At 42.8% G+C, this 16472-nt stretch overlaps 1 protein-coding gene across 12 annotated transcripts in view; it reads right to left on the reverse strand.

The window, feature by feature from the left end:
- Positions 1-16472, reverse strand: part of MED12L (mediator complex subunit 12L) — a 324289-nt gene that overhangs the window by 228489 nt on the left and 79328 nt on the right. For 11 of the 12 annotated variants that reach the window (XM_067033573.1, XM_067033579.1, XM_067033576.1 and 8 more), the window contains 2 exons: positions 5807-5938; positions 3289-3415 (listed from right to left, as the gene is read on the reverse strand). In XM_067033573.1, the coding sequence (XP_066889674.1) occupies positions 3289-3415; positions 5807-5938 (259 nt within the window). The remainder of the gene's footprint in view (positions 1-3288; positions 3416-5806; positions 5939-16472) is intronic. The other variant, XM_067033581.1, reaches the window with a different exon arrangement.

A 16472-nucleotide genomic window follows, 5' to 3' on the forward strand; every position in this document is an offset into this window, starting at 1 on the left:
CAAGAATCAGTTTCCTCAACTGGGTAGGGGGAAAAAACAACAACAACAACGACAACAAAAAACCGACTAATCTTAACAATATTTTCACAACGTTTCTCTTTTTTTTCTTTTAAACAAAATAAGGGATTTATTGGAAAATTATGAGGCTCTAGCTTTTTGCACAGAACTGGCACACCAGGTTTTTTTTCTGGTTTTTTTTGTTTGTTTTAAATTTTTATTGTTTTACTTTTTAACATCTTTATTGGAGTATCATCGCTTTACATTGTGGTGTTAGTTGCTGCTATATAACAAAGAGAATCAGCTATATGTGTATATGTGTATATATGTATATCCCTATATCCCCTCCTCCCTCTTGAACCTCCCTCCCACCCTCCCTCTCCCACCCCTCTAGGTGGTCACAAAGCACCGAGCTGATCTCCCTGTGCTATGCGGCTGCTTCCCACTAGCTATCAAGTTTACGTTTGGTAGTGTCTATATGTCCATGTCACTCTCTCACTTCGTCCCAGCTTATACTTCCCCCTCCCCGCGTCCTCAAGTCCATTCTCTACATCTGCATCTTTATTCCTGTCCTGCCTCTAGGTTCTTCAGAACCTTTTTTTTTTTAAGATTCCATATATATGTGTTAGCATACGGTATTTGTTTTTCTCCTTCTGACTTACTTCACTCTGTATGACAGACTCTAGGTCCATCCACCTCATTACAAATAACTCAGTTTCGTTTCTTTTTATGGCCGAGCAATATTCCATTGTATATATGTGCTGCATTTCTTTATCCATTCATCTGTTGATGGACACTTAGGTTGCTTCCGTGTCCTGGCTATTGTAAATAGTGCTACAGTGAACATTGTGGTACATGACTCTTTTTGAATTATGGTTTTCTCAGGGTATATGCCCAGTAGTGGGATTGCTGGGTCACATGGTAGTTCTACTTTTAGTTTTTTAAGGAACCTCCATACTGTTCTCTATAGTGGCTGTATCAATTTACATTCCCACCAGCAGTGCAAGAGGGTTCCCTTTTCTCCACACCCTCTCCAGCATGTACTGTTTGTAGATTTTTTTGATGATGGCCATTCTGACTGGAGTGAGGTGATACCTCACTGTAGTTTTGATTTGCATTTCTCTAATGATTAATGATGTTGAGCATTCTTTCATGTGTTTGTTGGCAATCTCTATATCTTCTTTGGAGAAATGTCTCTGTAGGTCTTCTGCCCATTTTTGGATTGGGTTGTTTGTTTCTTTGATATTGAGCTGCATGAGCTGCTTGTATATTTTGGGGATTAATCCTTTGTCAGTTGCTTCGTTTGCAAATATTTTCTCCCATTCTGAGGGCTGTCTTTTCTCTTGTTTATGGTTTCCTTTGCTGTGACACACCAGTTTTGATTGTCCCACTGTAACTGAAAAGTATCAATAGTATCCAGTGTTCTAAGCACCATCTAGATTAAAGGTAGTGGTTCCTGGCAAATGAGTGATGATTTAAGTAATCATGCAAACACACAAAATTTCAGGTAAGAAAAAAAAAAAAAGGCAGGGCTAGACTGCTTTCCTCTGGTTTTAATATTATATAACTGCTCATGATTCATGACTCATGACTGTTTGTCCTACCTAGAGTGTATCCGTGTTTTGGGGGAGAGTGGTTTGCACTTTTTCAAAGGAGACTTCACAATAGAACCATAATTCCGATGGTACTGGAGAAAACTAGTGAGTGGGATCCACTGAAAAGAAAAAGGGATAATGGAATAAAAAGGGCCCCAAGATGGAGCTGTGCCATCTTTTTAAATTCATAGCCAGTCTATTTCACTCACATTGTGACTTTTAATATCGCAGCTGTGAAACTCTGCATCTGCACCTTTGAGAGAAGGTTAGAAAATGACTGAAGTACCGAGACTAAACCTGCAAAGCTCAGTCCCTGGTACCATCACATTCACAAACACCAATACAGACAACAGCTGGATCCAGAGAATACTATCCTCAGTGCCCTAAACCTTAAGCCTAAATGTACGCTCTCGCCCATCTCCAAAGCCAACGATGAGCAAGCTCGATTCAGAGAAGTGGAAGAGCTTCCTCTCATAGAGCAGTAAGTAGATCCAGAGCAAGCAAGGCACAGGAGGAGGAAGTCCTTCCCAAATTTCTTTGCCAACAGGAACGCGGACACGATGAGGGGAGCAAAGCTCAAATGTCTGTCTCCCCCAGGACACAAGGTAAGTCAGAGCTGCTGACTTCCCTCCCTGACCGCGTATTTTCCCCTCTCCAGAATCTCTCCTGTCCTTTCGTTTCTCTGCTCCCTTCTCCAGCCTTCAACACTGCTCCCGAAATTCCGACCACCAGCTTGGCTGGGGCTCTTGTTCTCCCTCTAGCCTAGAACAGCCACCAGGTAACTAAAAGAACCTCCCCGCCCCCCAGGTGTCACTCAACCCTAAACGAGGCCCTCCTCCGAGGAACAGGAAGCAGTACTGTTTCTTGCTGCTTTACCTCTTTCTTCTCCACAGCTGGTTCCTTTCTCTACCTTCCACTCTGTTCTCTCCTGTCATTTGTCACTTTTTGCCATTTTTCTGTTTTTCCATCACCATCTATCCTGAGACCCTCCCTGCTGTCCTTTGTCAGATGAAAACCTCAGAATAAGGTCAAGCCCACTTAGCTCACACAAATGATTCCTTTAAAGTTTCCACCTACAGTATGAACCCACTGGGTGGTTGTTTATTCCCCAAATCCCCCTCTCCCCACCAACAATGGAATAAAGACACAAAAAGAACATGATAGGACACGAACATCCAAGAGAGTAGGCAAGCAGCCAACCATCTTTACAAACTAGTTCCTTGTTTCAGAGACCTGCTTATAAGATACTTTTGTTTTATTTTTTTCCCCCTTTTAATGTCAGAAGTTAGAAAAGCAGCAATTTAGAAAATAGTGCAAAAAGAGAAAGTTCATAATCACAATATATATATAATAAACATCACAGGACCTTAGCCCCTCTCTTTTGGTAAAAAAGACCTGGAAAGGGAAAATTAGTCTACCAAACACAAGGGAATGAGCTGACTTACTGTTTTAACTATTAAAACTCTGGAAATTTTTAAGTCTTTCAAGATTGCCTGATTCTAAAATCGCGTAAAAGTCTCCATTGAAAATAGGCTACAGAATTTTGCGTGGTAAACTATGCATTATATTCAGTATAAAGAACTTTTGATAAGATTACAGATAAGGGAGGGGGGGAGGGTTTTCTCCCCTTTCTGATCAATTCCAAAAAAAGGTCAATCCCCTTACTTAAGATCTAAAAGCAAAGAGCTTTACTTACACAACGAGGGGGCCTGTGTATCTAAAAACCTTAGCAGAACATTCTGGAAAACAGGCAAACTAGATCCAGCAAGAGAGGCTGAAGAAATGGACTCCTTCTCGTCTAAGACCTCTGATTCACCACATCTCTAAGATTAAAAATAAACAGGCAAAGTTAATTATAGAGGACAAGTTTGAAATGTGTTAGTTTTTTATTAACATTTATGTTCTTGGATAAAACAGGCAAAATTAATTGAGATTTCTGTATTTATTTGAGGGCCATGCATCATAAGTGAATATAATTTCTAAAAGTTGAGGGAAACTGCCCCCGAACAATTCAAATGATTTCAAAGAACCCCTGTGAAAAACATTATTCATGTGAATTATATACTCTGCACAGCACAGTATGAATATCCATTGAATGTGTAATAATAATAATACAATAATAATGATGTACAATAAACTACTCATTACCCCTATGCAAGACTGCTAAAAATAATTTGAGGTTGTCTTCAGTTTTAAATAGTTCATGTTTAATGGTATTCCCTCTGAGAAATATCTGGGCATGTATTATTGCGTTTGATTCTTTTGTGTTTGTTTTTGTCAAGCAGTGAATTTACAAGTATGGTGAGGAAGTGTGGTATCAAATGAGAAAACGAACATTATTCTTCTAATAAGATTCTTTCACTCATCACCCTTCACATCAAGAAGCTCTCTCAGAACCTCCTGCAATCTCCACAGTTCATGAAACACATCTAGAGAAGCTGTTTAACTTCTACATTCTTAAGGTCAGGACTTGTTGGAAGACTGGTAAAGAAACAGTTTAGAAGCAATCAGAACCTCATTTTCTACTCTTTTCGATATCCCTTTGATTCTTCCCATTTTCATTATCTATTTTAATATTAAAATATTATTATACTTAGATATGATTTATTCAATCCATCCTCTCTTTATAAAGGTCAAATTTTGAAAACTGATTAATAGCAATCAATTATCTTAAACATTTCAGAGAGAATACATTTTTAGCTATGAATACATTTACACCTATTTAAAATTACTGTCATCTATATGTGAACCTCTTCTGAGTGTGAGTGCGTTAGTGTGTGACTGTGTGTGTGTGTGTGTGAGTGCGTGTGTGTGTGAGTGGTGGGGGTGTGGGCGGTGTTCTGGGATACACAAGCGGGTAGGGGAAGACACAATAAAAACAATCCAGAAGGAGCAATGAAATTTGAGGAATTCAACTTTAGTTACTGAAGTTTAATCGTTGCAATTCGCTGCAGAATATATTCTCTGCATAAAGACATAGGAAAAAAGCAATGAAACGCTTTTCCTAATCTGGCCATTGTAAAAGGGGCCATGTGGTTTACACCTTAGCATCAATATCCTTAAGCCCCAATTTCCACGACACGGCCTTTTGTATTTGTCAAGCTCACTCTCATAGGCATTAAATAAGAAGGCAGTAAGAGGGCACCAGGCACGAACTGAGAAGCCAACGAGGAAGGTAAAACAGCGGCCTGAGAAAGAGGGGCCGAGGGGTGGGTGCCGTTACCTGTAGACAAGGTGGGGATGGAGGAGCTTCCTGAGGAGGTGACCCATGTTGAGCCAGGAACGCCAGACAGGAAGCGACACCCCCGGGAACAGGAATGGCCGTGTAAAGAGGGGGGCACCGTGTGTGGGGGGACAAGGAAGCCCAGAGCGGCTGGGGCTGTGCGTCACCCAGCGGAGGGAGGTCCGGGAGGAGGGGGTTAGGGCAGCTGCGGGGCTCCTGTGAGGCTCTGTGGGTCACGGGAAGGAACCACTGGGAGTTTCAGGAAGGGGACGATGTGATCTGTGTCCGTTTTGAAAAGGCGACTCCGGCTGCTGGGTTGGGTATGGTGGGGCACACGGGAGGGAGGGAGACACTAGGCAGGAGGTCCTGCGGTCCCAGCTGTCCAGGGCAGAGGTGACAAAGGCTGGTCAGGTCACACACAGGCCTCCTCCAGAGCTGCCCCCGCCAGGCCCCGCAGGCAGAAAGGAAGGCTCGCACCTGGAAGCTTTCCTTCCACAAAGCTAATGCCGACGAGGTTAGCTTTGCTCGTCCCCTTCCAATCTGCTCCGGGGGCTTCAACCGCTCTCTCCGGGGCCAGAGCGCAATCTCCAACACGAGAACAAACTGGCATCTGTAACCTCGCAGTCAGGACCGCCCCAAGAAAGTATTTCCAGATCCACTACCCGTGTGTCCATACACACAAATGGATGTAATACCAAGTGTACAGACATCTACGTAGGTGTGTGTGCCTGAACCTCACACGGGGAGATTTCCATTGTAAATCAGATGTTGAAGTTTTACTTTAAGGTAGTCCACAATATAAATTATTGGCTGCATCGACTTAGAGGGATCCTACTATGGAGTCCTTATGTGAATTTGTGTATTCTTCCTTTTCCCTTCAAAAGGGAAAAAAAAAAAAAAAAAAGGCATAATGAGAATAAGAAACAGACTCCTGCCCAAAGCAGTATTTGTAAACAACGGCATCGACAAGGAGAAGGAAAACCCAACCTACCTCTGCCTCGATTTCCGCTTGCCTCTTCTCCAAGAGCTTTGCCACAGCCATGGCCCTGTGCTTGCCTGATCTCTTACAGCTCACGGCCCATTCGCACAGCAGCGTCACCACCGCTTCATCGCTGGGGGCAGCCTAACGACCAACAGAAACGGGTACCAGCCACGTCACATGAAACAGTCACCTGATGCGCGAGACTCAGGACATCTGAAGTTTGAAGCTTGCTTCTTACATTGTCTTACATTTGTTGGACAAAGTGTCCCCGAATCTACTTGAACTGAGGTGTAAAGAGTAGAACACGTCAGTCATCGGGAAGGAAATCCCTTACTTAGAACAGCCGAATCTGTGACAGTTCCAAGAAAATTAAGGGTTTCCTTGTATACGCTTTCACTTAACGCAGGATCGTAATAAGGCAGCCCCCCCATCGAGCCTCCAGAGCTCAGTTTCAAAGGAAACAGAAAAGGAGACCGACCACTGAAGATCCAGGACAGCTGTTACAAAGCCCAGGGACGCCGCTCCACCTCTGAGCCCCTTGGGTCCTCACTCACCGCCTCCGTCAACGCATAATCCTAACAGGCCAGGCTAGCGGGTCTCCCAGTCCAAGGAGGAGTTGGAAGGAACGAAGTGGCCGGGATGCTGATCAAAACTCACGGCCTCAGAAACAACAAGCATGAAGGCGGACAGCCAGGCATAGAAAGGAACAAGCGTTCCAAGCAGACCCAGTTAACAGATGACGGTACCCTGGATCTCGGTAGGGCTCAGCACTGCCACCAAAACCATCAGCTGTAGCTGCCCTGGCCTACAGACGCGGACCACAGACTGGGGACCAGAAGAGTCAGAGAAAGGCCACGGGGACCCAAGTGACATGAACTGCGGGGGGAGAGGGGGTGTTAAGTAAGCAGGGGGATTGTCCCTCTATACAACCGCACCTTTCCCCGCGGGGGAGCTACGCCAAACACTGAACATCGGCTGCTCGTTTTTAACATCAGCCCAGTTGTATAAACACTATGCCAAAAGAACCAGACAATCACAGTACTGGCATTCATACGCTGTGTGAGACGCTCTTAACTTTTTAGAATCCGTAAGCTCAATTAAGATTATGATAGCTAGGTGCACACTCTCAGGAAAAACACACACATATACACACACATGTACTTTATAGCACAACACTTCAGAAGGTTTGAGGACCCTGAGAAGACATCCAAGAATCCCTGATCAGCTTTTAGATACCCTCAGCAGACAATTCAGATCATGAAAATCAGTTTATTCCAAGATTTTTAGCCATCCTACCCTAAGTTGGATTAAACACATGCCGACTTAAAGAAATGTTATCTGGGGCAGATATCTCAAAAGGAGCTCTGAGTCTCTTAGTTTAGAACAAGAGAAGTAATTCAATTACAATGTATAAAGGTTGAACATAACATTTAAAAAAGAAAGCAAACTGGGAGGAATTCCTGCCTGGATTCAATCCAATCCTGGGAAAAGCAAAAAATATAAAAGTCAATGCAGTGAAGTGCCGCGTGCTTAGATTTAGAATATTAAAGAGAACCAAAGGATTTATTTTAAAAATACTGCCATCAGTTTTTAATAAATTCATCGGTCAGTAATGTGCATTATATCTACATTTACAAAGTTTTCTTTCCCTCTGCATCATCAAACAAAATGAAAACGCGCTACAGAAGAATAACTGACTCACCCAACGTAAGTAATAAGCTCTGCTTGGCCTAGAAATGCATAGCAAAAACTACATAAAGGAAAAGACTTCTTTTTAACACATCCAGATATTGACCACTGGTTTGGGGCAGAAAGGTGCTAGAAAACAAGTCTTGGGAAAGAGAGAATTCACTTTCAGAAACACTTATTAAGCACCCAGGATATGCCAGGCATTGAGGAAATAAAAATTTTAAAGATCTGGCCCTTGTTCTCAAAAAGTTCACCCTCTTAGAGGGAAAAGCAGAAAAGGCAGTCAGTCATAAAGCAACAAGCTGTTCTGAAGGTGTGGGGAGGAAAGTGACTGAGGGAAGGCCCCGGCACTTCCACATCTCATAGGCGATGAGATACTAGCTTGAAGACACACGGGCCTGCAGTCTACCCACTGCAGTTGTGGCCTCAATATGTAATTATTAGGAATTAAGTGAATTAAGAACACCAGGGGGAAACGCTGCTAAAAGACTGAGTCTTAAGATATAAAATTTTAATTATGCCCATAAACAGTTACACATTTCAAAATCTATTTTCAACCTACAAGTATTTTCCAATCCCGGCCAGATTCCCAAAGTGCAAAGTCCACTCCTTTCTGAATATCAAACAGCCTGCCCAATGAGGCCACTGTTTCCTGAGGATACTGGAGTGGTGGGGAGGGAGGAATTGGCAGGCTCGGTGCTGATTTTTTTTTTTTTTTTGCGGTACGCGGGCCTCTCACTGTCGTGGCCTCTCCCGTTGCGGAGCACAGGCTCCGGACGCGCAGGCTCAGCGGCCACGGCTCACGGGCCCAGCCGCTCCGCGGCACGTGGGATCCTCCCGGACCGGGGCACGAACCCGTGTCCCCTGCATCGGCAGGCGGACTCTCAACCGCTGCGCCACCAGGGAAGCCCACCTTTTTTTTTAGTTCATATTTTAAGTGGTTTTACCAAGAGGTCTTTTCTAGATTCCACTAATTATCAAAAATGAGGAAGGGCCCCTGCTTACGTCACTCTAAACACCAGCTCCAGGGTAAACCCCATCAGACACGTTCAAGAGGCATACAGACAGACAACCATGCACAGATGCCTTCATACCCCACCACCCAGAGCCCTGACACTGCTCTCTGCTCTAGGTAATTTTTAGAAAATTATTAGAGGATGGCTTCCATTTGCCAGACGCTATCCTACAAATTAATTCAAGTAACTGTCAAAAGGACATCATGACTTCAAACAGGGAAGTTGAAACGCACTATCATCCTGTCAACAGATGTCTAAAAATATTAAACTCCCTTTCTTTAAGGCAACCAATAACTGTAGAGTGGAATTTAATAAATATTATTTTAAAACAACTTCAAGGCAAAAATTTGAGGTAATTTAGCAGCTCAAGATATGAACTACATATAGGCCCCTGCCTTCCACGAGATGGCAGTTAAGTGGGACAGACATACATGTACATAAATAACTTGGATGCATAAAAAAAGAAAACGAAAATTATTGCAGAAAGTCAACAACATTTAACAGGAGCACAGAGAGGGGAGTGAAGGGAATTATCAGATGTTTCTTTTAGACGGCGGCTTTCAAGAAAAATTGTGAGGAATGAATTAAATTTCAAAACTGAGAGGCACAGGGAATTCCCTGGCGGTCCAGTGGTTAGGACTCGGTGCTTTCACTGCCGGGGCTTGGGTTCCAATTCTAGTTGGGGAACTAAGATCCCAGAAGCTGCAAAAAAAAAAAAAAAGAGAGAGAGAGAGAGAGAGAGAGAGAGAGAGAGAGAGAGAGAGAGACGGGAGAAAAAAATGGAATTAAACAAACAAAAGGAGAAATAAGGAGAAATAGGTACACGGTAGGCAGAATCATCTCCCTCCCCCACCGCAAAGATGTGCACATATCCTCATCTCAGGACCTGTGAAGACGTTACTGTAGGTGACAAAAGGGGACGCTGTGTGGTAGCTGTGATTGAGACATGGGTCTTGAGAAGAGGCGACTGCCCTGCATTACTTGGGCGGGCCCAGTGTAATCACAGTGGAGCTTGTATGGGAAAAGGGAAGGCAGGAGAGTCAGAGGAGGACGTGCGACAACGGAAACAGGAGTGGGGGCAGGGAGAGATTTGAAGATGCCACGCTGTTGACTTTGAAGATGTAGCAAGGGGACACAAGCCAAGGAATGCAGGTGATCTCTAGAAGCCGGAAATGCAAGGAAACAGATTCCCCCCAGAGCCTGTGGAAGGAACGCGGCCCAACTGACCCTTTGATCAGAGCCCAGTAAGATCACAACCTCCAGGACCATAAGAGAATAAATCTGTGCCGTTTTAAGCCACTAAATTTCTGATAACTTGTTACAGCAGCAATAGGAGATCAATTCGAAGAAGTGTTTTAAACAAACACAAAAAGTAGTGTTGAGGTTCAAGGAGTTACAGGGGCAGAGGACTGCTGTTTAAGTGGTAAGTATAGGAAGGCTACAATACAATATTAAAAATCCAGGGAAAAAAGTTTAATGATAACTCATGGAAGAACAGTACCACGAACTAGGTAGTAGCCTCATTAATACGTTTACTTATTAATTCATCAATAAATATGTATTGCCGCCAGGCCCTCTTCTAGGCATTAGATATAAACGGTCTCATGTATTACTTTGTAGGAATAAAAGTTGGTATTTCCCTTTTGGATGAACTGTCTACCACATAACAAGAGTCTTTAAAATGTTCCCATTATTTCCTTCAAGAATTCAATCTCTGAGACTACAGCTCAAGGAAATTATCTTAAAGTAAAATGATATGCGTCCTCTAGGCATCAGTGAAGCATGATACCAAGATACTCACCCCCTCCCAGCTCCCAAAACTGACAGAGTTTCCCTCTGAAATTTTAAAGAGTCACCTAAAGGATCAAATCAGAGAAAACCAGGTGACCTTACAGGGAGAGAAAGGTCTACACAGATGATTCACAGGCCAGAGAATCTGTCTTCAGCAGGGGAACCATGGAAATTTTTGCGATGGTGGTTGTGTCTTGTTTCTTCTATTTTTCTGCAGGCAAAGAGCAATGTTTCAATATCTAACTAAAGATGCATAAATAGGAGAGGCAGATAAGACAGGCTTGTAATGGAACACAGGAGAGGGGAAGTCAGAGGTGCACGATTACCAGCAAAGCTCAAATCCTCCCAAGAAGAGAAGTTCTCAGACCTCAGACAAGGTCTGCTCTCTGTCTGCCCGCCGTCTTCCCCTCTTCCAGGAACAGCACCCTTACTTCTTCTGGGGGTACTCCTCCTCCTCCTGCCCCAAGTGGTTCAAGGAGGGGGTTACTAATTGTAGTGCCCCATCCTCCCAGCTTCAACGCGACATTCTGGAGTTGGGCCTTTGATGGGCAGTGAAGGCTTCAGGCAGTTCTTTGAACACAAGGAAAAAAAATAAACTCACTCTATCAGGTACTCATTACATGCACTGCTCTCTGCTCAGTCTTGTAAAATATTTTGGATGATAAGGAGACTAGCCCTGACCAAATGAAATTGTCTGTTTTTATTCTGATCAAATATCGATTTTCAGAACAGGCTTTCTGCAATATATATTGCTTATTCTAGTCATTACTAAAGTCTTAGCACTTTTAACTGGCCAAAGCAGACAAAACAATAAATGGAAAGTATCAATACTTGACCTTAAATGTAAACCTTTCAGTCGCCTCTAATGAAAATTTAAAATAAAAAATAACTCGGTATGGGCTTAATCACTCTCAAAATCACTAACAAAGATAAGGGTGGCAAATTTTCAGGTGCTAGTAACAAAGAGAATTCACATTTATTATTGAGTGCTTACTCAGTTTACAGTCAGACACTACGATGTGTTTCCAAAATTATTTCTTTTAATCTTCACTAGCTATGAGCTAGTTATTATGATTATCCTCATTTTACAAATAAGGAAACCAAGGCATAGAGATGTTAAATAACTTGCCCAAGATCACCCAACTAATTCATGGAACTCTTGCCACAAGATAAATCTTGGGAAACGAACTAAATAAGTAGAGCTACACTGTGTTCAAAGAACCTGGAAGGTGATCTTGACCCTCCCCCAGGGTACACGACGGCCCCAAGCTTCTCTTTGCTCTTCTGCCTCTGCTCTGGGCGCTCAGAGCATCACAGTACTGTGCTCCCTTGTGCACTAATATTTATTTCCGTGTAACACGCATCTTTCACAACATAGCTTCATGGCGACTGGCTTTAAATATCCATTAGGAAAGGGAAACACACCTCTCAACTATTAAAGAAAAGTACTTCATCTTCCCAAACACTACAAGCCAGAGGTGGAGTCTTCATGGGCAGTAACAGACACCTTTTCATACTGGTACTTTGACAGATAGTAAGAAGTTGTTGAAAATACACAGCATGCACCCCCCTAGCCTCTAACTACACACAGTAATGGGATAAACAAGAACAGGAGAGAGACAGAGAGCCATGACACATAAAGTTAAGGTCAGAGAAAAAGCACCAAACTAGGGGGTCAAGAATGTGGGGTCGGGCTTCCCTGGTGGCGCAGTGGTTAAGAATCTGCCTGCGGGCTTCCCTGGTGGCGCAGCGGTTGAGAGTCCGCCTGCCGATGCAGGGGACACGGGTTCGTGCCCCGGTCCGGGAAGATCCCACATGCCGCGCAGCAGCTGGGCCCGTGAGCCATGGCCGCTGAGCCTGTGCTCCGCGACGGGAGAGGCCACAACAGTGAGAGGCCCGCGTACCGCAAAAAAAAAAAAAAAAAAAAAAAAAAAGAATCTGCCTGCCAACGCTGAGAACACGGTTCGAGCCCTGGACTGGGAAGGTCCCACATGCCGCGGAGCAACTAAGCCCGTGCGCCACAACTACTGAGCCTGCGCTCTAGAGCCTGCGAGCCACAACTACGGAAGCCTGCGCGCTTAGAGCCCGTGCTCCACAACAAGAGAAGCCACTGCAGTGAGAAGCCCGCGCACCGCAACAAAGAGTAGCCCCCGCTCGCCGCAACTAGAGAAAGCCCACGCAGAGCAACGAAGACCCAACGCAGCCATAAATTTAAAAAAAAAAAAAAAAAAAAAAAAAAAAAAGGAATGTGAGGTCTAGCCCTGACAGAAATTAAAATGTAATCATGGCAATAATAATATTAACAACTGTAACTTTTCAACCACAGTGATAGTAGTAGTAATAACTGAAAATATTTACTGGGCAGATACTGGGTGTTTTACATACGTCATCTCTAATCTCAACAACAAACTTTAAGGAGATGCTGTGATTCCCATTTTACAGGTGAGAAAACTGAGGTTTGGAAGTTACGTAAGATGGCCCAGGGCACAGAGGTCAAAAGTAGCAGGACCGGGACAGCTGACTTTTTCTGCTGTTCCCATCATGGGTGAATCAAAATCATCGGAAGCACAAGGAGCATCATGATTACACGGAAGTCCCCCAAGGGGCTCACATGCACCCCAGGAAGCCTGCCTCCCAGCCCATTCCAACCAGCCACTGCTCCCCGCTGTTTCTGGCCCTGACTTGTACCTCTCTAGGGATGACCCAGACCTCTAATCTAATTGACATGCAGAAAGGGAAACCACAGGAGTGAATTACCAAAGATTTCATTCCTCCTCTGACACTTGCTAGATCAGATGCTTGTACAAGGCAGGGATCTGTCTTTTCCACGGTTTCATTTTCAGTATCTACCACAGTGCCTGGCACATAGTAGATTCAACAGATATCATTAATCAAAGAGTAAAAGCAATAATACAGTGTTACATGAAACCAAAGGTAAAATCAAGGTGGATGGTGGTGTGTGGCGGGGGTTACGATTTGTTCCCCTCCCCTGACACACACATGCACTTACTTAATATGGAAAACTAGGGGACCTCCCTGGTGGTACAGTGGTTAAGAATCCACCTGTCAATGCTAGGGGACACGGGTTTGAGCCCTGGTCTGGGAAGATCCCACATGCCCGCGGAGCAACTAAGCCCGTGCGCCACAACTACTGAACCTGCGCTCTAGAGCCCGCGAGCCACAACTACTGAGCCTGCGTGCCACAACTACTGAAGCCCACACACCTAGAGCCCTTGCTCCGCAACAAGAGAAGCCACCGCAATGAGAAGCCTGTGCACTGCAACAAAGAGTAGCCCCCGCTCGCCGCAACTAGAGAAAGCCCGCACGCAGCAACGAAGACCCAACGCAGCCAAAGACAGATAGATAAATAAATAAATAAGTGAACTTATTCATTTTAAAAAAAGGAAAAATAACTGATTTAATCTAACAGTTGATTAAGTATAAAACACTAGAAACATTCCCATTCCTAACTTAAAGAGTCAAGGATGGATGCTGCCCACAGAACCTTTATTTAGCATCATTCTGAAAGACTGAGCCAATGGAAAGAAACATAAATACTTGAATGGATATGGCAAGATTACTACAGTGTGCCTAAAATGATTTTCTCCTCCCAGCAACCCAAAGAATTGAAAAGCATCATAACTAGAAGAAAACAGACAACTAAAAAGTGATGAAAATACTAAGCAGTCATGAAAAAAACAAAAACAAAAAAAACCCGCATAATATTTTGTAGGGAGCAATCCCATTTATGTCCCCCAACCTAGCTGTTAAGTGTTCACATACAAGTACATGAATGCCCAGGAAAGTATACAAAGGATATGGACCAAAACGCACGGTGGTTACTGCTTGTGTATATAACGAGTGTTTGCCATACGGTCTGCCCTGCTCTAATGCTTTCACAACAATCCTATGATTGTTGAGCAAACTGAGGCCCAAAGGTTAAATAACTGGTTAAATGTCTCAAAGATACTAGGTCACAGACCTAAGAGTCAAATCTAAGCTATCTGCCTCCACAGCGGGGACGCATGCCAAAATGCGCCCCCTTCTGGGCAGAAGGGTGGGACAGGGGGTCCAAGTTGTGGGCTGAAAGGGACTTCTTGATATCAAAAATGTATTCATGTACTATGCGTATAGAAATCACAAGAGGCGTGCTCACTTCGACAGCATATATATATATATGTACATGTATACGTATAGCTGATTCACTTTGTTACACAGCAGAAACTAACACACCATTGTAAAGCAATTATACTCCAATAAAGGTGTTTAAAAAAAAAAAAAAGAATTCACAAGAAGAAATAACTTCTATAATGAAAACAAGTGAGAGAGGATGGATGGACCCAAAATTCAAAAACCAGTAAGGTCCTTCAACTACCAGCACTGTCATCTGGCCTCATGAACGTGGGACCCACCCATAGTGTCAAAATACTAAAGTCATTATTAACTCTGCCGCAAATCATCATCATTAATGGTGCTACCTATATCTATAATAAAGATATTCCAAATGCAAAGCAAGATTCTCATCGTAAGGGGAATTTGTTACATTTTTCTTTCCTAGGAGAGGGCGGGCACAAATATTTAAATAGATTAAGTCTAATTCGTTTCTTATTCAATCACTCAATAACCTAATGATCTCTAGAAACTACCCACAGGTCTATTCTTTAACAAACAAAGAAGGAAAAATAATTGGCAGCTACACCTGAGAAGCAGGTTTCCTTCAGAAATTTAGAAGGCACTTGGTGAGGCTGTTTGCTATTTTAAAATAAGAAACTTCTTAATATACATTATAAAACAGTACCATAAAAGGGATGGGGAAAAGAAATCAATGACTCATTACTGTAAGCAACAGCAAACAAAAAGGCCGTGAGATCAGATACAGAATAAAGCTCTTCAATAGCTTTTTAATCTGAGACTAAAAGAACATGTTTACAAATGTAATTCATCACTTAGTCAACATTAAACAAAATGGTCATATCTGGACAAAAACATTATTCATATTACGGCACCAATAAATAATATGGGATAATACATAGAGCAGTGATATTAGCAAGCCACATGGTTTGCAACCTGAAGCACATTATGGAGATCTGGATGAATTTCAAGAATTGCGTAAGGTAACAATTGGTCTGAACTGCTAATAGAGCGTAAGCCTGTTGTACACAGTCAGGAACAGTATTTTTCTAACAGTCAGAATCACCATATAAGGCAATAAGCCTAAGAAGATTATTAACCACATACTCAGAAGATTTATTATTTAAATATAAATATGCATTCATTTAAAAAAAATCTTTATACATATGAATGTTTCCATGTGTCTATTTCCAAAAGATATCTGAGACAGCTAGCTGATTTTTAATGAGGGAAAGGGCAGTTTCCTGGTCTCACAACCTAGAATCAGTGTTGCTAGTCTTTAGGTCTTGTGACATCTGAGAAACAAAACACACACACCAGGAAAGCAAAAAAGACTTCCCTTTTTTTTTTCTCTTTAATGCAGCAGTTAAAACTAGTACAACTCCAAGTTCTGAGAAGACAGGAGGAAGATAAGAAAATTAAAACAATTGCTGAGTATTTAAATCGACTGTCATTAATTTGCCCTCTGCCAAAATATTAATTTGTTATCCCTCAGTTAAATCATCAACATTTAAATAATAATAATATGAATAAAAAAAATAGTTTTGAGGAATACATAATTGCATGATAACAGCAGTCCTTTATGAGATGAATTAGAATCACGAAGTAAATCCCTCCAAGTCCATGAAAAGTGCCATGTCTCTCAAACTGAAAATAATTAAAACACTAGACTTAATTTCCAAAAGTCATCACTGTACGGTACAATAAACTTTACTGCTTTCCTCTTGTGACGAGTGAAAGGATTATACAGACGAGAAGAAGGGAAACATAAATTTCTAAAACACGGTGCTAGGTTCAAATCACTTGACATCCAAAGTTGCCCAGCCAAGAACAGAACAATTGGCATTTACTAGGCGTTCACCATATGCCACCATATGAAGTGGATTCTATTAGTAAGGTCATCGTACAGAGAGAATGACACTGAGGGAGGTAAGTAACCAGTCTGGGGCCCCATCCAGCTACTCTACAACAAAGCCAGGATCCAAACCCAGGTCTGAACTGGCCTCAAGGTTGTGATATCCTACAAAGGCCAGATTTCTCAACTTGAA

This window comes from Kogia breviceps, chromosome 5, assembly GCF_026419965.1.
Source record: "Kogia breviceps isolate mKogBre1 chromosome 5, mKogBre1 haplotype 1, whole genome shotgun sequence".
NCBI lineage: Eukaryota > Metazoa > Chordata > Mammalia > Artiodactyla > Physeteridae > Kogia > Kogia breviceps.